The sequence below is a fragment of the Phacochoerus africanus genome, chromosome 11 (genome assembly GCF_016906955.1).
Source record: "Phacochoerus africanus isolate WHEZ1 chromosome 11, ROS_Pafr_v1, whole genome shotgun sequence".
Taxonomy (NCBI): Eukaryota; Metazoa; Chordata; class Mammalia; order Artiodactyla; family Suidae; genus Phacochoerus; species Phacochoerus africanus.
In genome coordinates, this window is record NC_062554.1 from 71,845,399 (window position 1) to 71,870,432 (window position 25,034).

Here is a 25,034-nt window from a genome sequence, read left to right on the forward strand (position 1 = left end):
GCTACATGTGTGGAAATGAAAGCTGCAGAGAGACTGTGGCCTCTGCCCTGTGAGACGCTAAGCTGATGCTGTGCCCAGCGCCTGGCACAGACAGGCCAAGTCTCTCTCCCGAGCACATTGCAGACTGACTCTGTGTCGCGTGAACTTACCAGAAGCAGGTCTTTGCCTTGTTCATCAATATCTGCTACAAACTTCTCAATTGGCTGGGGAGATTTGGAGTGGAAAGCCTGCCTGGGAAGGGCAACATCTCGAGGCCAGTCCTCTTCTCCTGGGAGTCCAATCACGCTGCGAAAGAACCACAGGTGAAAATAAGCATTGGCTGCTGTGCTGAAGCTATTTCTACATCAATTCTAGAAGAAGGTAAAGTCTGAGGGGCAGGCAGGGGGGACACAGAGCTCCAGGAGTCCATGCCCATCACTTTGTATGGCTGGTGGGGCTCTCATTTCTTTCCACCCTACTGTAATATGGTGATCATGGAGTAGAGGGCAATCCTACAGGAGAAGTGGAAAAGCCACTGAGAAGAGGTAAGAGATGACTCTGGCATCAGACATGCAATGTAAGAGATCATGCAGAAACGGAAACTGTTATATTACCAATATGCCTGGAAAGACTGACAGAGCAGGAGCTATATATACAAAGGAGATCCGATCCAACATATTTTCATTTTTTTTTTTTTGCTTTATTAGGGCTGCACCTGTGGCATATGGAAGTTCCCAGGCTAGGGGTCGAATTGGAGCTGCGGGTAACGGTCTACATCACAGCCACGGCAACTCGGGATCCTTAACCCACTGAGCAAGGCCAGGGATCGAACCTGTGTCCTCACGGATACCAGCCTGTTTTGCTACCACTGAACCACAATGGGAACTCCCGATGGACTTTCTGACCGAACACTCCTATACTGACATGCTTTTATGATGCTCATTTAACCTGACCTGTATCTACCTAAATTTGGTCATGTTTTTGGTTAAAGAATAATTCCCCAAACAGTAAACTAGAATCAGTCCAAAAAATGAGGCTAAAAGTTATGTTAGTCCTGGGTCACACAAACACTATAATTTGCTGTCGAATTTAAGGTACATAATTTATATATTTTATAAGACCATTTTATGGAATTACAAAGTGAGCAAACAATTCATAAAAACAATATCATTTATATTTCTTTTGAAAATCATCCTGGGATCAGAAATGTAGAGAGGGCATCGGTGATGTAATAAGAACAGCACAGGGAAGCTCCCTTTTGGCACAATGTGTTAAGGATCCAGTGTTGCTGCAGCCGTGGTTCAGGCTGCACCTGTAGCGTGGGTTCCTGGCCTGGGAACTTTCACATGCAGATCGTGCATCCAAATCAAAACAAAACAAACAAAAAAAAACCCAGTATAGGCTCTGGAAATAGGGAGACCTGAGTTCAAATCCTGCACTTGCCACTTACTGGTAGGTAAGGACAAATGTAACTTCTGTGAGCTTCAGTGTCTTTATTTATACAATGATAATAATTTCTGGTGTTATGAGGATCAGCAATAATTTAAATAAAATGCACAGCATAGTGCTTGTCACAAAGTACTTACTTGTCAATATCAATGCATTACCCATTATTGTTACCATAAGAGGAAAATAAGGTTATTAATCTAAAATTCGTGGGTAACGCACCACCACCACCACAGTAAAAATATGAACTGCTTGAGATCTACTGATGTGTGACTTAAGGTTCCTCAGAATATTAGTTGGTCAGTGACCTTAAACGATGAAGACATTACATAACTATTCTTCATGACTTATGTATAGGTGTTAAGTAAATCTGAATGAGGGAAACCAGGGGAAGCAAGAACTTACATCTCACATAGACTCTGATGAACTCTGAACTAAAACATTACAGTCTAGTGGACAGAGTATATGGCTGTCCAGATGCTGAGCACACTGTTTTGAGTACAGTTAGAAATGGTGCTGGCCAGGATTACAGTCTTCTGGGCCTGCCTTTGCTGGAACTAAGGCCCCAGGTGTTCTCCTGAATGGGTCTCTGGTGCTCAGGAACACATAGTGGGAAATGTCCCAACATTTCTGTAGGGCTTTGTCCCCCTTCCCTTCCCTCCAAACAGAGCCCAGGTGACAGACCTCACCTGGGAAAAGCAGACACCTGTATTATAACTGCATCTGTCATTGGGCGTCTAGGGGAAGATACTTCAATCCTGCCTCTGTTGACATACTGGGAGAGACACATTACTGAGATAAAGACAGACTCTGAGACATTTTTACTGGAACAAATGAATGAAAATGACAACTCAAGCAACATACACATGTGTTTAAGGGAAAGATCTAGAAAAAGAAGAAAACAAAAATATTACCATTAATTATTAAAGGAAATAAATGTGTTTAAGTATTTGGATAGAATGGGTCAGACAGAAGAACAGAATGCTTATAAATAACCTTAAAAACTGTCTTTCGGAGTTCCCGTCGTGGCGCAGTGGTTAACGAATCCGACTAGGAACCATGAGGTTGCGGGTTCGGTCCCTGCCCTTGCTCAGTGGGTTGACGATCTGGAGTTGCCGTGAGCTGTGGTGTAGGTTGCAGACGCGGCTCGGATCCCGAGTTGCTGTGGCTCCGGTGTAGGCCGGTGGCTACAGCTCCGATTCAACCCCTAGCCTGGGAACCTCCATATGCCGCGGGAGCGGCCCAAGAAATAGCAACAACAACAACAACAACAAAAAGACAAAAGACAAAAAAAAAAAACCCAAAAACAAGACAAAACAAAAAAACCGTCTTTCATCATATTTGCCTTTTAGCCATTTTTGGGGTCCTTTTAGGGCCTCATCTGTAACATATGGAAGTTTCCAGTCTAGGGGTCAAATTGGAGCCATAACCGCTGGCCTACACCACAGTAACTTGGGGTCTGAGCGGCATCTGTGATCTATACTGCAGCGTGCAGCAACATGGGATCCTTGACCCACTGAGCGAGGCCAGGGATTGAACCTACATCCTCATGGATACTAGTCAGGTTCTTAACCTACATAGCCACAATGGGAACTCCCTTGTAGCCATTTTTACATCAATATTTGTGCATATTATCCCCAGTCACCTAGAAATTGATTATGACTACTAAGAACTTAAAATCTTTATTTGCAGTTCTGAATATATACTTATGTTGAGTTAAATCTGGCAATATGGGCCAAAAGCCCACGAAGCCCAAAAGCCCTCAGAAAAACAGTGTCCTGGTATGTACATACATGTGCGATGTATACATACATACATATATATATACCTGTTTATATAAATAACTTTTATAAGTGTTTTTACCTTTTTTTTTGTCTTTTTGCTATTTCTTTGGGCCGCTCCCGCAGCATGTGGAGGTTCCCAGGCTAGGGGTCTAATCGGAGCTGTAGCCACCGGCCTATGCCAGAGCCACAGCAACGCGGGATCCGAGCCGCGTCTGCAACCTACACCACAGCTCACGGCAATGCCGGATCCTTAACCCACTGAGCAAGGCCAGGGACTGAACCCGCAACCTCATGGTTCCTAGTCGGATTTGTTAACCACTGCGCCACGACGGGAACTTCTGTAATTGTTTTTAAATCAACCCCCTCCTCTGACCCGCAAAACTACCTCCTGAGACATATAGGTCAGGTATTATTATTTATTTTATAGATGGGAAAACTGAGGATGAGGAATAAAATGAACTGCCAAAGTCATACGCAGGGAGTTCAGCCCAGAGCCGGGAGTGAACTTATTCTAAATCCAGTATTTTGTTTCCATTTAACTATGACTCTGCTCTCAAAAATGCTCTCAAATGTCACAGGCTAAAAACATTCAGTTTCACTTTCAAAGGACTTGCTGTTCTTTGAAAGTATAAATCTTCCTAAAAACAGAAATATTTTTCCCCTTAAGAGAATGTGAATATGGCTCTCCTTTAAAAAATATTCAGTTTACTACCCAGTGTGAACTTTTACAGCCTAGATATGAGGGTTGTGGAATTCTGATAGGTCCATTAAAAAGTACTTGCCTCAAATTTCAGTATTTGGACAGCTGAATATAAGCCTTAAAAGCTGACATTTGTACTGGAAAGACTGACAGAGCATAAAACCTATAAATGGCGTGATGACTGGGACGGAAATCATCTTCAAGTACTTCAGAAGTGACACTAGGGTGCAGCATTGTCCCTGTTCTCTATGCCAAAGTAATGCATTCAGACGAAACAACATCATTTCAATGAATCAATGCCAGAAACTAAAAAGTACAATCTCAAGGCACAAAACATATTGAACTTCATGGCTTCTTTTCTGCTGGCACCCTAAGATCACTGTCAGGCCTTTGCCAGCAGAAAAAGTGGCATTCTCTTGGAAGCAAGTCAAACATGTTTGTCAAAGGTTCCTTCTGGTTCATCGCACGGGCTCACGTACTAAGGGGTACCAGCAATGTCACTGGTGCCAAAAGTGGACAGAAGGCCCAGGTGGCGTCAGCAAGGAAAAGCAGGGGAAGGACTGGTGTCTGACAAGCTGGTTTCAGTCGAGATTGCTTTTACTTTTAACAAGAGGGTCACCAGTATGTCTGCCTCTTGGTAGTTCCTTCGTCACGATCACATGCATACAAAATATATTTCATCGGGGTAGGGAAGATGGGAGTTCATCATGGATTGCTTTGACATCCAGAAGCAGTAATGTGGAAGTCTGGTTCTGAATTTGTCCATCTTACAGACCGGGCATAGCAGCGGGAGGAGCAGCAGCCATGGCAGCTGCCGGGGACCCGGGAAGCCCCCAGACAATACAACGAACAAATGGTTTTCTGGCCTTAAAGCCACTTGCTTCTGACTCAGCAGTGACACGGGCATTAATAGAGGCCTCTTGGAGCTACTTCCAGTCACCAAAAGAACAAAGTCAGGTTCCAGTTTTATTCCAACTATTTTAAGCGATTCTGCATGGGAAGATAGTGTTATGATGTGATTTTTTCCTTTAGGGACATTTTTCATCAGTTTTTCAGACTGAAAATGTAGAAATGACTGGGATACCATAAAATGGTACAGACCAATGATCAGGGCTATTTTTGGCTCTAGAACTCCCACTTTCTTCCTACTCCACCCCAATTCTGATGGGGCTTGGCAAACACACGGATCCCAAAAGGATGTCATACTGCATGCTTTGTGAAAAGAAAAGCCTCTTCTTAACGTTCAAGACATGAAAGCATCCATACCTCACATGCTCAGACATGTAGATACTAATGGAACGCTGAAACGTAGCAAGGAGCTGCGTCACAGACAAGTGGAACCAAAGAATTCGAGCAAAAGAAGGGACCTTCAAGTTTCATTTCTCAGGCAAAGAAGTTAAGGGATGGAAAAAACAATTAATGATGAATTATAATAAGAGCCAACATTTTAAAAGCATTAACTATGTACCAGGCCCCTTGTAAGCCCTTTACACAGGGAGTTTGAAATGACCTTTTCAAGACTACGTTGTTATTTAGCCGTAGACAAACGTTTGGAATCTAGGGTTCTCGTTTCCTATTCCAGTGTTCCAAAGAAAGATGGGGTGTGTAGCGTACCATCTTTGCCCAGGAAAACAAAACAAAACAACGTAAAGCCAACCCGGATGACTAAAGGATACTCAATGGGGACAGGAAGCCCAGTGGGTAAGGATAGGTTGCCAGGCCACTGATCACCCACCTTTGATGGTGGCCGCATCTGAAATGACCCCAAGCAGACAACACAACGGAACTAAAGAACTGGAGCTCAGCCAAGGATAGAAAGAGGAGCTGCCAAAAGACCCACACCAGCAACATACAAGCCTCCAGAGCAGAGCGGTTATTAGGCCACACGTCATGATGGGCTCTGTGTAAATCAGCACGTCTACCACGTCCCCACTCACCACACAAATAGTAACACTGTCTGCAGCAACGGCTTGGGGTAGGAAGGAGGAGAGATAAACAAATTATATGAATGTCAGAGGAAGGTCACTGCAAATGTTTTAATGCCACAGACACGATGTAAAATTATAGTTACTACTTACTCCAAGATTTTTCCTAGTTGATCGACATCTGAACTTCCACGAAAAAGCGGCCTAAAAGAATAAAGATACATATTAAACAAGGAATTTTCTGTTTATATTCCAATCATTAATTAACAAGAATCAAAGTTTTTTTCTTTTTTTTTGCTGGGCCCATAGCATGTGGAAGTTCCTGGGCCAGGGACCGAACCCGAGCCACCGCAGGGACAATGCTGGATCTTTAACCTGCTTAGCCACCAGAGAACTCCAAGAATCGAAATACTCTTTGTGCGGGAGAAGAAATATAGAATGGAGACACCCTTCCTTTGGTAAATGAACGTTTTTATTGCATTTCCCTTACGTTAATGATTTCTCATGAATATCTGGTGTTTGACTCCCATGATTGGTAATCACTGGTGTCCTATTCTCAGTCATTGTAACAACAGTGCCACCATCATACACAGGCCCTGACTTCAACGTTCTACTAAACTTTGTGATAGGATGTAACACATCACTGGCTTAGTCTCAGACCAGGGGTACATGATATTCTATATTCTTAGTCAAATCCTTCCCAGAGCACCATTTCTTTCTTTCCTTCCTTCCTTCTTTCCTCCTTCCTCCCTTCCTTTTCTGGCCATGCCCGTGGCATATGGAAGTTCCTGAGCCAGGGACCGAACGTGCACCACAGCAGTGACCCAAGCCACTGTAGTGACAATGCTGAATCCTTAACCTGTTGTGCCACAAGGGAACGCCATTTCTTTTTCTTTTCTTTTTTCTTTTTTTGTCTTTTTGACTTTTCTAGGGCTGCACCTGTGGCATATGGAGGTTCCCAGGTTAGGGGTCTAATCAGAGCTGTAGCTGCTGGCCTACACCACAGCCAAGCAACACTGGATCCGGGCCTCGTCTGTGACCTACACCACAGCTCACGGCACCACCAGATCCTCAACCCACTGAGTGGGGCCAGGGATCGAACCCGCAACCTCATGGTTCCTAGTCGGATTCGTTAACCACTGAGCCACGGACGGGAACTCCAACCATTTCTTTTTTATTAAAATTGAAGTATAGTTGATTTACAATATTATGTTAGTTTCAGCAAAGTGATTCAGAGGTACACATACACACACATGAATGTAAATTTTTCCATTTCCATTGTAAGTTATTATAAGATACTGAATATGGTTCCCTGCATGATACAGTAAATTCTTGTTGCTTATCTATTTTATGTCTAGTAGTTTGGATCTGTTAATCACATGCTCCTTCCTAATTTGTCCCCGTTGGTAGCTGTGAGTCTGTTGTTTTTGACACAGCACCCTTTCTTAGTATCACTCTGCTGTCACAGTACTTCCTCATGGGTCTCCTTCCACTTGTCCTCAGTGCTGCACAGAGCTACCTCTGGGTCTATTTTTCCTTTTTTTTTTTTGGTATTTTCAGAGCCGCACCTGTGGCATATGGAGGTTCCCAGCCTAGGGGTCAAATTGGAGCTGTAGCCAGCGGCCTACACCCCAGCCACAGCAAAACAGGATCCGAGCTGCGTCTGCAACCAACACCACAACTCACGGCAATGCTGGATCCCCGACCCACTGAACAAGGCCAGGGATTGAACCTGTGTCCTCATGGATACTAGTCAGATTTGTTTCCACTGAGCCAGGACGGGAACTCCTGGGTCTATTTTTCTGATTATACCACTTCCCTTTCTCCCAATACTAAGGGAGCTAACTATCACAAAAGTTCAAAATCCAGACTCTGGTCTTCAGGGGCAACTGTCAACATACGAGGCTCATTAACTACACTGAGCATTTAACTGGCAACTAAATTAAATCACTTGGTGACACTTCTGGCATCTTCTCAAGTACAGGGGAGGGACTTCTCTAGGTCTGCCCCTAACCCTTTGGCCTAGTGCTTTACCTGAACAGGTGCTCAGCTACTACTACCCTATTTGATTTTACATATACCTATGGTACACATGTAAATGTTCCCTAACTCCTTGCTCAATGACAGACATAAAAACATATTTTTTAACAATAACACATCTAAACAAATGTGCAGCCTATTGTCAGAAGTCATATTTTAAACATACTATCAATTTATAAAGGCTTAAACCAGACCTCTTAAATATTTTTTGCGCACAATAAATGAACTTGCTATATACTATAGATGGAGACCCCTATAAAGTCATAGCATTTCAGTGGCTAGATGACACCATAATATTCCTCAACCATACTTTCTATTCAGGCAATTGTTCTTGAAAATGGCTATTTTCAAAGGCAGGGGGAAATAATTTATTTGTGGCAATATTATGGGTTGGAATGTGTCTCCCCCAGATTCTTGTTGAAGTCCAACCCCCAGTGCCTCAGAATGAGACTGTATTTGGAGACAGGGCCTTTAAGGGGATGGGTAAGTTCAAATGAGGCTGTAAGGGTGGGCCCTGATCCAATCTGATGAGACAAGGAAACCAGGGACATGTGTGCACCCCGAGAAAGGACCACACGAGGATGCAGCTGGAAGGTGAACCAAGGGGAGAGGCCTCAGAAGAAATCAAACCTGCTGACATCTTGACCTTGCACTTACAGCCTCCAGAACTGAGAGAACACACCTTTCTGTTGTTTAAGCCACTCAGTCTTTGCTATTTTGTTATGGCAGCCCTAGCCAACTAATACAGACATTGTTCATGCAGCCAAATTCATAAAGAGTTGGGTTCTAAAAGACATCCAGAGATGTCTGAAAAGATAACAAGGTGAGAAATGAAAGTTTTGGAAAAGGAGCTCCCATTGTGGCTCAGCAGTGATGAACCTGACTAGTATCCATGAGGACATAATCCCTGGCCTTGCTCAGATGGTTAAAGGATCTGGTGTTGCCGTGAGCTATGGTGTAGGTATCAGATGCAGCTCGGATGCTGCGTTGCTGTGGCTGTGGTGTAGGCAGGGAGCTGCAGCTCCGATTCAACCCTTAGCCTGGGAACTTCCATGTGCTGCAGGTGAAGCCCTGGGGAAAAAAAAAAAAAAAAAAAAGACGGAAGTTTTAGACAAGCTAAACAAGGGAATCTTAACAGCTATTATTTATGGAGCACTGATGTTCTATCTAACATAGTGCCACATGCCCCCCAAACATTATGTCATTTAATTCTCACAGAAGTAATTTATCTGTGGCAATGTTATGGGTTGGAATGTGTTCCGCCAAGAACAAGGTAGTATTATTATCACTCCTATTTTCTAATCAGGAAACTGAAGATTGGAGATGTTTCATGACTTATATAAAGGACATTTGATAAACTGCAGACTTAGCATTCAAACCAGGTCTGCCCTAGCCCAAAGCCCGTATGCTTTATTATCATGTTGAAATATTTTTATTTCGGTTACTAATGTTCTCTGCAATCATAGACAATCACTTTTGCTCAGACTCTGGGGTAAAGTAGCACAGGGACCGTGTGAAGAGCACTTTAGAGAGAAACTTGTATCTCATAAGCGGTTCCTATGGGGTTCTTACTACAATTGTTTTACAAGAGTCTAAGCATCTTTAAATTCTTGCTCTACTTTAACAAGTAACAAAACAATTCACCAGATCAAGGCTCTCTATTTTTGCCATCAACTTACTGATCTAATGGTCCTTCTAGATCTTTAACTGCTTCCCACAGCCCCATTTTTTTTTTTTTAATCTTTTTAGGGCCATACCCGAGACATATGGAGGTTCCCAGGGGTTGAATCAGAGCTGTAGCCGCCGGCCTACACCACAGCCACAGCAATGCAGGATCCAAGCACACCACAACTCACAGCAACGCCAGATCCCCAACCCACTCAGCGAGGCCAGGGATCGAACCTTCATCCTCGTGGATACTAGTCATTCATTTCTGCTGAGGTGTGATGGAAACTCCCCACAGCCCAATCTTTATAGCTGTTTAGCACAAATCTTAATTGATACACCATTTTTTAATTCTTTCCAAAGCAGAGAACATGGATTGCACAGAAACCACAGTTCTTTCTTTTTACACTCATCTGCTTCCTTAACATTAAAGTATGAAATTATAAAAGTATAACTGGCATTATGAGGTTTGGGAAGAAAAACAAATGATCCTCTCCCTGTTAAGCAAATATCTCAAATGGCTGGAGTGGTGAGTGTGCCAGGTCAGTAAGCATAGAAGGAACAGAGAGCATCAGTTTCATCTGCTGAGCTGTAAACATGCCAAGTCCCTTACCCTTTATGAAGAAGACTGGTGTCCGCAGAAGCATGAGTGAAATTACTTTTGAGGACTGTGGAGCAGTTTAAAATAAATATGTTGGCATGACTGTTGGAAAACAGACAAAGCAGACTAATCTGAATGGATGTTTCCAGGCAAAGGTGTAAGAACATCTCTTTCCTGGGGTGGGTACTGAGACTCCGGCCTGAAGCTCAGCTGCAGCAGTGGCTCAGGCCCTTACTGTTTTGGTTTTCAGCTCTTTTCTTATTTTTGTCCCTTGGTAATATTTTAACGTTTTTGGTAGTTCCACTATACATTTAAAGCTTGCTCTACTTTATTGTACACTGGCTACCTGTCGTAGCAAAAGACCTTCGAGTTATGTAGTCTACCATACTGTAACAGCCTGGAGTCACAGCTCTCCTGGTTGCACGTGGCCCACAAAATGAAATGTCCTTTCCATCCTCCGGTTATGACTGGCCCACCAGTTTGGCCTTCTTTAATGAGTGAAGCAAGCAGAAGGTCTGAATCAGAACCGCTCTTCCGTGAGCACTCAGCAAAACCTGCTGGGGGATACTAGAAACGCGGAGGCTGAAATTTGGAGTGTTCTCTGCCACCTTAGAAAGACCTGGTGTGCGACTTTGAGGTCAAACTTGACTTTGCAGCAGATGTGGGTTGGCTAGAGTTGCTTAACTCTGGCTGCATGCAATTGATTCTTATAAAATGGATCTTTGGATGCAAAGATATAGTCACAAGGCAAGAGAACTCGGTCTTGGGGGGGTGGGGGTGGGCGGGGGATAGGCCTAAATGGAACAGGTACTCTCAGCTGACCAAGAGATTGATCATGAATGTGATCAAACCCTTAGAACCAACTATTCAGTTTTTGGCTGAAAATATGGAATTGTCTGTGTGAGTTAGCTTTTTGACAGAGAACACTACTTATATCAAGAACATGGAGAGGTATGATGGATTTAGAGGAGACCATGAACTCTTGGGTGTGCTATTGTGATGTCTGGAGACATGAGAATAAGATCACCCTAAGGACCTTATTCTATCTTTATTTTTTGGCTTTTTTTTTTAGGGCCACAGCTGTGGCATATGGAGGTTCCCAGGCTAGAGGTCCCATCGGAGCTACAGCTGCTGGCCTATACCACAGCCACAGCAATGCCAGATTCGAGCCCTGTCTACGACCTACACCACAGCTCACGGCAAAGCCGGATCCTTAACCCACTGAGCAAGGTCAGGGATCGAACCTGCAACCTCATGGTTCCCAGTCGGATTCGTTTCCACTGTGCCACGATGGGAACTCCAGGACCTTACTCTATCTTTAAATAAGACTCTATGGTAAAAAGTCTGCGCTGTATCAATTACGTGTGCACCATGAACTGAAGACACACACAGAATTGGTATTTTCATTGAGATTATTTTGAATATTTCTTCCTCACACAGATAAGCTCAACTAAATACCCTTCAATTCGTATACCTTATGGCATATTTAGCTGAACAAATATAAACATACTCTTTTACAAATGTTTTCTCAGGTCAGTCTCCCAAGGTAACAGAAATAAAAGCAAAAATAAACCATCAGGACCTAATCAAACCGATGAGTTTTTGCACAGCAAAGGAAAGCATAAAAAAAAAAAAAAAAAAGACAACTTACAGAATGGGAGAAAATAGTTTCAAATGAGGCAGCTGACAAGGGCTTAATCTCTAAAATATACAAACAACTTATAAACTCAACAGCAAAAAAGCCAACAGCGCAATGGAAAAATGGGCAAAAGACCTGAATAGACATTTCTCCGAAGAAGATATGCAGATGGCTAACAAGCACATTAAAAAATGCTCAATATCACTGATTATTAGAGAAATGCAAGTCAAAACTACTATGAAGTACCACCTCACACCAGTCAGAATGGCCATCATTAGTAAGTCCACAAATAACAAATGCTGGAGAGGGTGTGGAGAAAAGGGAATCCTCCTGCACTGCTGGTGGAAATATCAATTGGTACAACCACTATGGAGAATAGTATGGAGGTATCTTAGGAAACTATATATTAAACTACCATATGACCCAGCAGTCCCACTCTTGGGCAAAACTTTCCTTGAAATAGATGCATGCATCCGTATGTTCATTGCAGCACTACTCACAATAGCCAAGACATGGAAACAACCTAAATATCCATCGACAGATGAACGGATTAGGAAGATGTAGTATATATACACAATGGAATACTACTCAGCCATAAAAAAGAACAAGATAATGCCATTTGCAGCAACATGGATGGAATCAGAGACTCTCATATTAAGTGAAGTAAGTCAGAAAAAGAAAGACAGGAGTTCCCCGTGGCGGCACAGTGGTTAACAAATCCGACTATGAACCATGAGGTTGAGGGTTTGATCCCTGGCCTTGCTCAGTGGGTTAAGGATCTGGCGTTGCCATGAGCTGTGGTGTGGGTTGCAGACGCAGCTCGGATCCCGTGCTGCTGTGGCTCTGGTGTAGGCCGGTGGCTACAGCTCTGATTAGATCCCTAGCCTGGGAATCTCCATATGCTTCGGGAGTGGCTCAAGAAAAGGCAAAAAGGAAAAAAAAAAGTCAAATACCATATGATATCCTTTATATCTGGAATCTAATATATGACACAAATGAACCTTTCTATAGAAAAGAAAATCATGGATGTGGAGAACAGACTTGCAATTGTCAAGGGAGAGGGGGAGGGATTGGGATGGACTGGGAATCTGGGGTTAATAGATGCAAACTATTGTATTTGGAATGGATAAGTAATAAGATCCTGCTGTATAGCGCTGGAAACTATATCTAGTCACTTATGATGGAGCATAATGGAGGATAATATGAGAAAAAGAATGGATATGTGTCTGTATAACTGGGTCACCTTGCTGTACTGTAGAAAATTGACAGAACACTGTCAACCAGCTATAATGGAAATGATAAAAATCAATTAAAAAATAAAAATAAACAATTTTTGATTGTATTCTTTTTTAAAAACAGTATTTTATTTTACTTATTTTTTTTTTGTCTTTTTGCCATTTCTTGGGCCGCTCCTGCGGCATATGGAGGTTCCCAGGCTAGGGGTCTAATCGGAGCTGTAGCCACCAGCCTACACCAGAGCCACAGCAACGTGGGATCTGAGCCGAGTCTGCAACCTACACCACAGCTTATGACAATGCCGGATCGTTAACACACTAAGCAAGGCCAGGGATCGAACCCGCAACCTCATGGTTCCTAGTCGGATTCGTTAACCACTGCGCCATGATGGGAACTCTCTGATTGTATTCTTTGGTTTAGTGATGAGGGAGAGTTTAATTCCACTGCCTTGAAGACCTCTATAATTTCAGGAATGATGTGGCTAAAACACACACCTATGTGAGTTGGACTTGGACTTGGCTGGTTCCTTATTACCATTACATAGAGCTGAGCTGAATGGAAGGAAGTAGAGGGTTGAAGGAGCAAAACTGGGCAGAATAAAAGACACAGACAGACTGACGGACTGAGTGAGATAGAGATGGCCAGGCAAACAGGGCCTGAGGAAGTGGAGAACTTTAAACTCTTTCTTACCATTGCCTAAGAATCTACCTCTCCTGGACATCCTAGGGTGTACTACAGAGGGCCTGCCTAAAGACTGAAGATGGAAGAGGAATGCTCTGTTCTTTATCATGAGATAGCACCTCAGCAAAGATAAAAAGTCATGCTTTAAAGAAAAAAAAAAAAATCCACAAAGCTATCCTATCATGTCTGTTTTTAGACATAAGATTCCCAGGTGACATACTTACTAATTCTTTTAAACTAATTATTTAAAAATACACTTGGAGTTCCTTGGTGGATCAGTGGGACCCAGTGCTGTCACTGCTGGGACCTGGGTTCGATCCCTGGCCCAGGAACTTCCTGAATGCTGGGGGCACATTAAAAAAAAAAAAAAAAAAGGTACTTAACAAAAGAGATATTCTATTGCAGGCAGTAAACAGTGAAGCCTATTTATATTCTTATGGCCGCACCTATGGCATAAGGAAGTTCCCAGACCAGGGATTGAATCCCAGCCACAGCTGCAAATATGCCGGATCTTTTAACCCACTGTGAGAGGCTAGGGCTTGAACCTTCACCTCCACAGTGACTGAGCCACTGCAGCAGGATTCTTAACCCACTATGTCACTGTGGGAACTCTGTGTTTTTATATTTTTATTTATTTATTTTTGTCTTTTTAGGGCCAAACCCATGGTATATGGAAGTTTCCAGGCTAGGAGTCAAATTGGAGCTACAGTGGCCGGGCTACACCACAGCTACGCCAAATCCTTAATCTACTAAGGCCAGGGATTGAATCCACATCCTCATGCATACTAGTCAGACTTGTTACCACTGAGCCATAACAGGAACTCCCATTTTTATATTTTTAAAAATAATTCTTCCTTAGCTACACATTTTTTTTTTTTGTCTTTTTAGGGCCGCACCCATGGCATATGGAGGTTCCAGGGCTAGGGGTCAAATTGGAGCTGTAGCCTCTTGCTTACACCACAGCCATAGCAATGTCAGATCCGAGGTGCATCTGTGACCTAACTACGGCTCACGGCAAAGCTGGATCCTTAACACTGAGTGAGGCCAGGGATCGAACCTGTGTCCTCATGGATGCTAGTCAGATTCATTTCTGCTGAGCCACACAGGAACTCCTCCCCCCCCACCAAGTTGTCTACACATTTTTCGGGGTTTAAATAATAAAATAGAAAGAATACCCCTACCGAAAACATCCCAAAATAAAGACTGCAATTGCTTTACCGGCTTAACGCATTAAAAAAAAATCCTTATATTACACTCAACATTACTTAAAGTCAGTAACTTTTATGCATTTTACTACATCAAAACCTACAATTAATCACTTCCTTTAGATACCTTCCAGTTGGGTAATGGTGCACAAACTTTTGGTAAAGACCTTTCTCTGTTGAATCTAAGTCTCATGAATTCACTTCCAGTTCGACACCTACATTTCTTTTCTCTTCCTCTTGCTCAGGATCCTCCCTTTTCTTTAGAAGTTGTTTTTCACAGTCCCTGGCACTATTCCATTCTATTGCCTTCTGTCCCTCTCATGGCCCCAAGCCTCCTTCTATTTTGAATCCACATACACTACAGAGGAGCCTACTGGAAGGACTTTGCCAGGCTACTCTTTGAAACCAATTTATTTGATAAGATAAAAAGCAATATTTGGGGGTAAAATATCTGAAACTGAACATTGCTATGTTTTTATGAAAGAGAATTTTAGGTTATTTCCTTCCGAGTATTTTTTTAAAAATATCCTTCTTCACCATTTATACTTGATAACAGTTAAAGCTGCTAAGATAAACGCTATGAAACTCAATGAAAGAAGGGCATTTTAATTTATACAGATAAGCTTTTTGTTTTGACTGTGCATGCGGCACGTGAAAGTTCTTGGGCCAGGGATTGAACCTGGGCCACAGCAATGATAGCACTGGCTCCTTAACCCAAGGTGTCACCAGGGAACTTCATAAGATTCCCCCCGCCCCCACCTAAAGGGAGATCACTGCTAAATACAACAGCTATTTGCATTTACTTCAAACCATAGCAATTATCTTCTCATATGACCTTAGGCACTGTTGTGCCAAAATAAGTATAGTTCTTGGGTTTTTTTTTTTGTCTTTTTGTTGTTGTTGTTGTTGTTGTTGCTATTTCTTGGGCTGCTCCCGCGGCATATGGAGGTTCCCAGGCTAGGGGTTGAATCGGAGCTGTAGCCACCGGCCTACGCCAGAGCCACAGCAACGCGGGATCCGAGCCGCGTCTGCAACCTACACCACAGCTCACGGCAACGCCGGATCGTCAACCCACTGAGCAAGGCCAGGGACCGAACCCGCAACCTCATGGTTCATAGTCGGATTCGTTAACCACTGCGCCACGACGGGAACTCCGGGGTTTTTTTTAATCAAGGAATTTCCCCAAGGCTTTCTTAAATTTGTGAGAGGTTAAGTCTTAATATTCCACCCCCCTTTAACATGTTGATTTTTCAGGGTATTTGCTGACTGGGGAAAGGGCATATAGACTTTGGTGACAGACTGCCCTGGGTGTGAACCCCTCTTCAGCCACTTCTCACTATATGACCTTAGGAATGTCACCGGGTCTCCGTGAACCTTATTTCCTTCATCTGTAAAATGTCCAATTTATGGCAGACCTATAATAAGTGGCAATTAAGGACACACTTTCTCACATTCATATGTGGTAGATATTTCTTGTTCCTGGCCACTATCACACACAGATGATAAGTTAAAGTATTTTACATGGTGAATAAGAAAGGAAGGGGGCATGTGCCACCATGTGGTGGGTGTGCAAGTCACACTTAAACCTCACAGCCTTTCTTCTGGGCTCACTATGTACTCTCCACACCTGGTATAACTCTTACTCCTTTGCCACCAAGGAAAGGAATGAATGTCTAATTTTCCAATAAGGATTAATCCATTTTGAATTGGCAACATCATTCCCTCTTCTGGATGCAGGTTTAGCAAACAACTCACTCACCACTGTCTTATCAGTGAAGTGAGTTTTCTTGGGTCAAATTACAAAGGGGACCAAGTTTCAGACTACATGCCTTTTAAAACAAAACACTAAAAGAACATATTATTCATAATCTCAATGAACAGTGGAAAGCAACATTTAGAAGGAGGGTATGTTTTCTAGCAGATGAGACGTATATGCCGATATGCCTGTTACAGAAAGGAAATGATTCATGCATAATGAAAGATGAAAGATTTCGCTTAGTTACAATACTTTCATTGTGCTAAGAGGATGAGGAAGTCATGGATCACCCTATAGAACACCTCTATAACCTGCATTTGACCTGCAGCTATGCTTTAGCTGCTATCTTTCTTGATTAGTAGAGGAATTTTCCATGTTCATAAAAGGACCTTTCGAAAATTATTACCCAGGGGAATGTTTACTATTTCATACTTGCAACCTACTGTTCAGTTCTAAAGTTCTTATCTGTGAAGGTGAAAATGCCTTACAATTACCACCTATTCAAATAACTGGATTAAGGAGAAAATCAATTAACTGATTCACTCTGTAAACACTAATTGAGTGATCACCTCCTAAGCACAAAGGGCTGCATTAGATGCTAGAAGATTACTCCTTCCCCCCAACATTAGTATTAAATGTAAATTAGATTATATCATGTATGGTCCCAGTATATGACACATTCAAATTATACCATGCATTTTATAAATTTATATTATAATGAAATAATATATATTTATAATAATAGAATCAATTATGCAAATATGTTAAAAGATAAATTTAAAACTATTCATAAATATATATATATATATATATACTACATACTACCATAATGACCCTTGACCCCACAGGAGACAAGATACACAAAGGCAGGGTCATGAAACAGAGAAGTTTCTCTCATTTTACTGTTGGGAGCCAAGAGTCCAGGGCAATCATTTAGTCTTTACTAGGCTGCTGGGAGGTGGTCTGATACTTCCTCTTACCAATGAGAAGTCAAGTAGCTGATCCGAGGAAACCCAGCCCAGCAAGTGGCTAAGCTGGTCTGTGCGACCCCAATGAGGAGCAGATAGAAGCAGTGTTTTACAAAGATTAATATGATAGAGGGGAGGCCGATGGGGAGGCCAGAGCATGAGTGAGATGACAAGGGCCTGTACTAGGTGGACAAGGAAATGGGCAGGGATGCAAAGACCTTTAAGGGAAGGTGATCAGAATTTGGAGAAAGACCTAACATGACTGGGAAGGAGAAGCATGATTTGAAGTTTGTATTACTAGTAAAGCCAGGCTGAATGAGGAAGGTGGGAAGTCTGGAGGGTTGGGGAGGAGGAAATTGGAAGATAACTAATTTAGTCTTAAACATGTTCCTTTACAATAAAAATAACATACAAAATAAAAAATATGCCAAAAAGGTAGTTAAGCACACCTAGATATATGCCCAGGACTATCAAACACCTATGTCTATACAAAAACTTGTACATGAATGTACATAGCATATTCATATTCATAATAACCCCAAAGTAGAAAAAAACCAAATGTCCACCAACTGAAAAAAGCGATACAGAAAATGTGGTATAGCCATACAATGGAATATTATTCAGTCATAAAAAGGAATGGTGTTCCTGCTGTGGTGCAGTGGGTTAAGGATCCAGTGTTGCCACAGGTGTGGTATAGGTTCCAGCCATGGCTTGGATTTGATTCCTGGCCCAGGAAATTCTAAATGCCGTGGATGTGGCCAAAAAGGAATAAAGCACTCCTAGAACATGGGGGACCTTTGAAAATATTATGTTAAGTAAAAGAAGGCAGTCACAAAAGACCACATATTGTGTGATTCTACATATATAATACACACATACATATATACATATGAGGCAAATCTACAGGGTCAGAAAGCAGATTAGTGGTTGCCTAGGACAGGGGCCTTGTGGGAAAATGAGGAGCTAATGGGTATGGGGTTTCTTTTCAGGGTGATGAAAATACTCTAAAATTGGCCCTGGTGATGGTTGTGCCAACTCTCTGAATATACTACATGAAAACCCACTGAACGGTAAAATTGATGTTGGTGAAAATAAACATAGAATTTATATTGGTATGTGAATATATGTCAATAAAGCTGTTTTAGAAAAAAGTAGTTAAGAAATTAAATTTCCAAGCAAACATTACAGATTCAGGTGAGTAAAGGACTGCCAAGAAAATTGCTTTAGGCTTACACAGATGAAAGGCTCAAGCACATGGGTACGACAATACAGTGACAAACATTTACATGACCAGATATTCAATCAAGTACCCATTTGAAGAGATGTGCTTGGAGTTCTGAATCCTCTACTAATATGATCTCAATCTGTCCAAACACCTGATGTATCGGATTAGGATGAAATAACAAACTCCCAGCATACCTATGTACAAAAAAAGACACTCTTTCAAAACTATCTTACGCTTTCCTCTGGATGGTTAGATTTTTTTAAGGATGATTCCCCCCCCCCCCACTGCATTTTTCTATTATTCTGTATTCAGCATTTTCTGAGCATGAGTTACTTTTAAAATTAGAAGAAAATTCCCAACACAGCTACTTGCCACATGCTGCATGTAAATGATCTGTCCACCTCACTTCTTCACTCTTTTATGCCGGCACTAACCCACCTCTATTCCTCATTTACTTGTCAGTCCCTACTGCCAAATCGGAAGCTCTCTGATGACAGGGTCAATCCTTACTTGCTTCTATATCCAGGGCACATAATTTCCTGTCCATAACTGGCACTCATTAAATACATACTGAATGGTTACCATTCCTTCCATCGAGAAGGCTTTCCTCCCTTCTTTCTGTAAGTAAACTACAGTCCCTCATGAAGTTCATCTCTGAGTAATTCCAGCGTGAGTATGTGTGTTTGCATGGATACGTATACACGAACAGATGTATACACAGTCAGAGCTGAAACCGGATTTGATTTATATCGTCGTATGCATTTGTGCTTCACCTGGTCTATGGCATTCGACAATGTCTGCAAAAAATGGGTATCTAAAAACCGAGCTGCCTGATACTTAGTCCCCTAAATCTAAAATCCCGCCCAAACCAGCAGAGAAGCAGCAAAGGTGTGCAGGATGGGAACTCTGCCCTCAGCGGCTTACTTCACCCCAGTGTGCAGGACAGGGGTGGGCTCCTGAGAAGGCAAAGAAAGAGAGATGCTGAGAGAAAGTGCAGCAAAGGCAAAACAGAAAGCGAAGGATTAAGGGGAGTGAGAGAGGAAAGAGGTGCCAGAAGGAAACCAGTCCAGAAAGCGAAAAGGGCTGGTAAGAAAGAGCATGGCAGGAAAAACACTGCAAATCCAAGTAATAAAAGGGAAGGTCGGGGCAAAAAGAATGTGAGATGAAGCTGTGTCACTGAGACCCAGACTGAGAGACAAGACCTCTACCAGGGAAGGAGGTGCTACCTACAGCTAAGTGCTGCCACCTCTGTCCACAGCAGGGGACTCTGAGTCTGGTAATTTCCTTAAAAGAAAAGAGCTGAATTTGTTTCCCCTTGTTACCAAATGTGAATAATTTATTTCTCCACAGAGGGCTCATATTTACGGGACTATGAGTAACTTCCTTGAGAGAGAGCAAGAGAGCAAGAGAATGGAAAACCCCACTGGTTTTCAATTCAAAATTGCCAAATAAAATTAAACTAGAGCTCATCAAACCACTTGAGATTTCTGAAACATTACAAAACTTACAAATTAATATATTTACCAACTTAGCTTTTATATGACTAAAGAAGGCTAAGTGGTCATTAAGATAAAAAATCATTTCTAATCACTTTAATAAATTTGAGTATCTACTCCTTGCTAGAGGTGATTATTTCCTATATATACTTATGTAATTAAAGAATGACCTTTTTCTTCTCCTAGCACTATCTTTTCTTAAGTCTACTTGGGCTACTTAACAATGCCACAGGTTGCGTGGCTCAAATGACAGAAATTTATTTCCCAGTTCTGGAGACTAGAAGTCCTGGTTGAAGGTGCCAATATGATCGATTTCTGAAGAGGATTCTCTTCCTGGCTTGCAGATGGCCACCTTCTTGCTGTGTACTCACATGGTGAAGAGAGAAGAGTTCTCTGGTGTCTCTTCTTAAAAGGGCACTAATCTCATCATGGGTGCTTCACCCTCATGATCCCATCTAACCCTATTTAACTCCCAAAGGTCCCATCTGCAAACACCATCAAATTGGGGGTTAGAGCCTCAACATCTGAATTTGGGGTTGGGGGGTAAGGAACAGGACAAACTTCCAGTCCATAACATTCCCTTCCTTGTGTTTCTAAAGATCTTTCATACCTTTAAAATTAGAGCTGAGACCACATGCTGGGCTGGCATGTGCTGGTCCAACAGAAACCACAAACAGTGTTTGTCTCTTTCTGCATCTGGGATCCAAGTATTCATTTCATATACCTTCTGATAATTTCTCTTGCCAACTCACATATTTATTACTCTCCCAACGCCTCCCTTATCTCCTGCTCTCCAACCATACTGCTTGGGAGAGTTCTTAGGAAGGACATGATCATGTATTGAGCACCCTCTAAAGGCTGAGTCTCTAACTACATTATTGCATTTTCACTCTCACTCTAACCCTGAAGTCAGATGACTACCAAGTAACCAAATAACTCTGCATTGGAAAGAAAGTTTGAGAACAAGGAAAAGAAATCTGAGTCACACCTAAGAAGCAATAACTTGCAAGGGTGAAACACTTGTTTTAGGATTACTAATTACTAGGAAACTGGAAGCAAGTCCAGGGTCTGGGATTTCTGTGGACTCACCATGGGCAATAAGCTTCATTAATAGACAGCTCAGGTTCAACGGCCTAGGGAATGCTTGTCTTCTGCCTCTTCATAAAACCATGGAGCCTGGATGACTCTCCTCCCCTAAGGAAGTTCTAGCTGTAACACACATGCTACTTTAAGTTGGGTTTGGTTTTGAAAAATCTTAATGATAACATGCTGGAAGATCCTTTGGGGCAAGGGTGATGGTGGCATGTATAGACTTAGACTGGATTTTCAGAGCTTACCAGGAACACCCGGCAAAATCAGTGCCGGAGATCAATTAGTTAGGCTTTGTTTACTAGCTGGGCTCCGGGGTTCAGGGGTTATCAATACTCTGCAGAAGTGTGAACTAGAGCCATCATTTAACCAAACTAGAACGTCATCATATCCCATAATAAAAACCACTCTGTCCCACAATTCCTAGCCTTTGTTTACACTACGGCTTCTGGGAGAGAAAGAAAACGTGTAACAGGGAACTGATCCATGAGTAAAAACCTTAGCACCCATGTTTCTCAGTACTGGCATATGAACAGGGCACCCAGGAACAGGATGATGAAATGGCCCAGTCTGCCCAGGATGGTCCCAGCTTTAGCACTAAAAATCCTGTATCCTGAAAAACCTCTTTGTTCTGGCCAAACTACTACAATGGTTGGCACCCTACTAAGGAGACCCGGTACAAGAAGTTGTAGAAGAGGAAATTTAAAAAAAAAAGTAATCTTAAAAAAATTATCCTTGTTATTTCACAGGGCTGTTTCAAAAAAAAAAAAAATTCAGACGAACATCTCTCAAAATAATAAGAATGAAAGTGGTCCAGACAGACAAGTTTCATTCTTGTTTTTCCTAATAGCTCACTGTTTCTATGCAATAAGGGACTAGAGCTTGGTAGTTCCCTCCTCACACCATAATTCAATTCGTTAACAGTTTCATTTAGCAAAAGACCTTGTAAAACTATATACATCTTGCCTAGGGAAAGAGCACTGCCTATGGCTTAATCCACATGGTTAATGTAACAGCGGGAAGGAAGTGCCTGGCCTCAGAGGAGGCCACTGATAGAGACTGGGGTGGAGCTCTACATATCTAGGATGACAGAGAATTCATCTCGTCTGATCTGACTGGTTGGTAGTACCAGGCTTCGAGCCAGGTTGAGAATAATTCCGAGCTGCCATCTCGGTATAGCAGGAGAGACAGTGCTGTGATTAATCAGCAACATATACCACGGAAGACAAATGAACCACATGAACTAAGGTGACTCAGGTGAGTCAAGTTTTCTCTCTCTGATAGGCTGACACCAAAGCAATACACAAGGAGTAAAAGCTAAGAAAATGTAAAAGTGAAGCCCATCTAATAGTGACACACTCCAGCAGCAAATATTACTTACAGTATGGTAAAAAAATGTGGCTTCAAAGTCACTCTAACTTTTAATCTTTGAACCCACTGGTCCCGTGTCTGCCACAACTTTGCTAAAGATAGCCTTATGGGCTCTAATGTGGGTGTGTCTCTGAGAAGATTAATTACGTTCACCTCCAGGCTCATAGGCACAAGCTTTCTCTTGCCTCTCCAATGTTGACATCAGCCAACTGCCAGCAAAATGATGCATAACCGAGGTTGGAAATATTAATGTTGATTTTGGGGGAATATAATCACTAGAAATATTCTGAAGCAGACGTGTCTGTTGGTTGAAGCAGCTTATTTAAAAAAAAAAAAGAAGCAACTTTGCTCAAAAGGGAACCAAAAGTCTCATACAGTATTACAGATGACCCAAAAATATCCTCAAAATAGATTCAATCATTGGTTAAAAATACTCCAAACAGTGGAAAACTGATTTTCTCATTTTTTCCTTAAAAAAAAAATCTGCTTGGTGTACAGATATGGGCACTGGCCCTTGAATGTCAGTGAACTTGACTACATGTCTCTGGTATTGAGAGATTAATGTGGTGATTAATCAACAAAAGTTAGCAGTTAGCATTTCTTTTCTCAAGATACATTTTACTGACCTCAGAGCCAGCTTAATTTTTTAAAAGGCTTCCTCACTGCATTTATATTTTTAATGATGGGTGGCTACTTGAAAGAAGACATTATTTTTCTGATTATGAAGTATACTTGCTTGTAGAAAAGTTTGGAAAATAAAGAAAAATAAACGGAAGAAATCACACAGCATCATTCCTTTTCTCTTTGTATCTGCAAATGAATAAGATAGGATCTCTAAAGGTCTCTTCTCTTTCAAACAAAGATGGCATCACACATCAGAATGCTGGTGGTACAGTCCTTGGTTTGAACGAGAACAAAGAGACGAGACAGTGGTTAGCAGTCATAACAAATCTGTGACTTCATGTGACTCAAGCCTCTATGAAGAAAAGAATCAAGGACATATTAAAAAAATATTATTTCCACACACATTTCTACCTACCCATTTATATCTCATAAGTAAAAAAAAAAATTCCTTTATTCCCTTTTAAATGGTAAAGACAACTGGTATCCTGTATGAATATAACATTCCTGTCCAGAATGTGCTGGGTGGAATCCAACAACGTGTGATAACTCAAAAATTTAACACAGGAAGCAAAGCCCACAACATTCCTTAGAAATTTCACAGACTATCTAGGCAGAACAGACCCATTTGAAAAGGGTTTTTTTTTCCCCCCAGTGTTATTTGAAGAATGCAACTTTTCATAGCGGACACACTGGGTTTGTGACGGATGCAAATGCAGAGAGGAATAAAACACAATTAAATGATTCAGACTCTTGCGTTATGCCTCCATAGACCTTATTTCTGCACGGGTCAAACAAAGGAAAGTTGGTGTTTGACAACTGTGGATGACTCAACAGAGGAAGTTCTTACCATATGGATGTGCTTCTGGAAGTAAGGCTGGTTAACAAAGCCGGCCTTCTTTCTCCCTGTGGGCCAGGGAGGGTTTCGTTTTAGGAAATGGAAGTGTCAATGTGGACAAACTGTCCAGAAGTATTTATAGCATAATGTGTAGTTTCCTTCAACTGTCTCTGAACAAAGAATATATGCATGGAAAATAGGATCTGAATTTCCTCCATTCGTGTCATCTGAACTATATTGTTTATAAAACCCATGCAGCACAGTGACATGTATTCAAGGTGATATGAAAATGAAAAGTGTGCTAGTGGCGTCCCAATTAATTTTAAGAGCTCTTTCTTCAGGAAGGATGTTATATCTTTGTCATATTCACTGCAAACATGTTCTCTAAGACTACCATATGCTTTTTAACTGTGTGCAGTATTTTTATTTTTTTGATGAACAGAAGTTTTCAATTTTTATTTAGTCAAATATATTAATTTTTCTTTGTGACTTTTTTTTTTTGGCTTTTTGCTATTTCTTTGGGCCGCTCCCACGGCATATGGAGGTTCCCAGGCTAGGGGTCACATCAGAGCTGTAGCCACCGGCCTACACCAGAGCCACAGCAACGCGGGATCCAAGCCACATCTGCAACCTACACCACAGCTCACGGCAACGCCAGATCCTTAACCCACTGAGCAAGGGCAGGGACCGAACCCGCAACCTCATGGTTCCTAGTCGGATTCATTAACCGCTGCGCCACGACGGGAACTCCTCTTTGTGACTTTTTAAT

General features: G+C 41.9%; 1 protein-coding gene across 1 annotated transcript in view; it reads right to left on the bottom strand.

The window, feature by feature from the left end:
- Nucleotides 1-25,034, bottom strand: part of CDK6 (cyclin dependent kinase 6) — a 254,288-nt gene that overhangs the window by 15,195 nt on the left and 214,059 nt on the right. Inside the window, 2 exon segments of the mRNA XM_047753092.1 lie at nucleotides 150-285; nucleotides 5,988-6,038. Of these exon segments, the coding sequence (XP_047609048.1) occupies nucleotides 150-285; nucleotides 5,988-6,038 (187 nt within the window).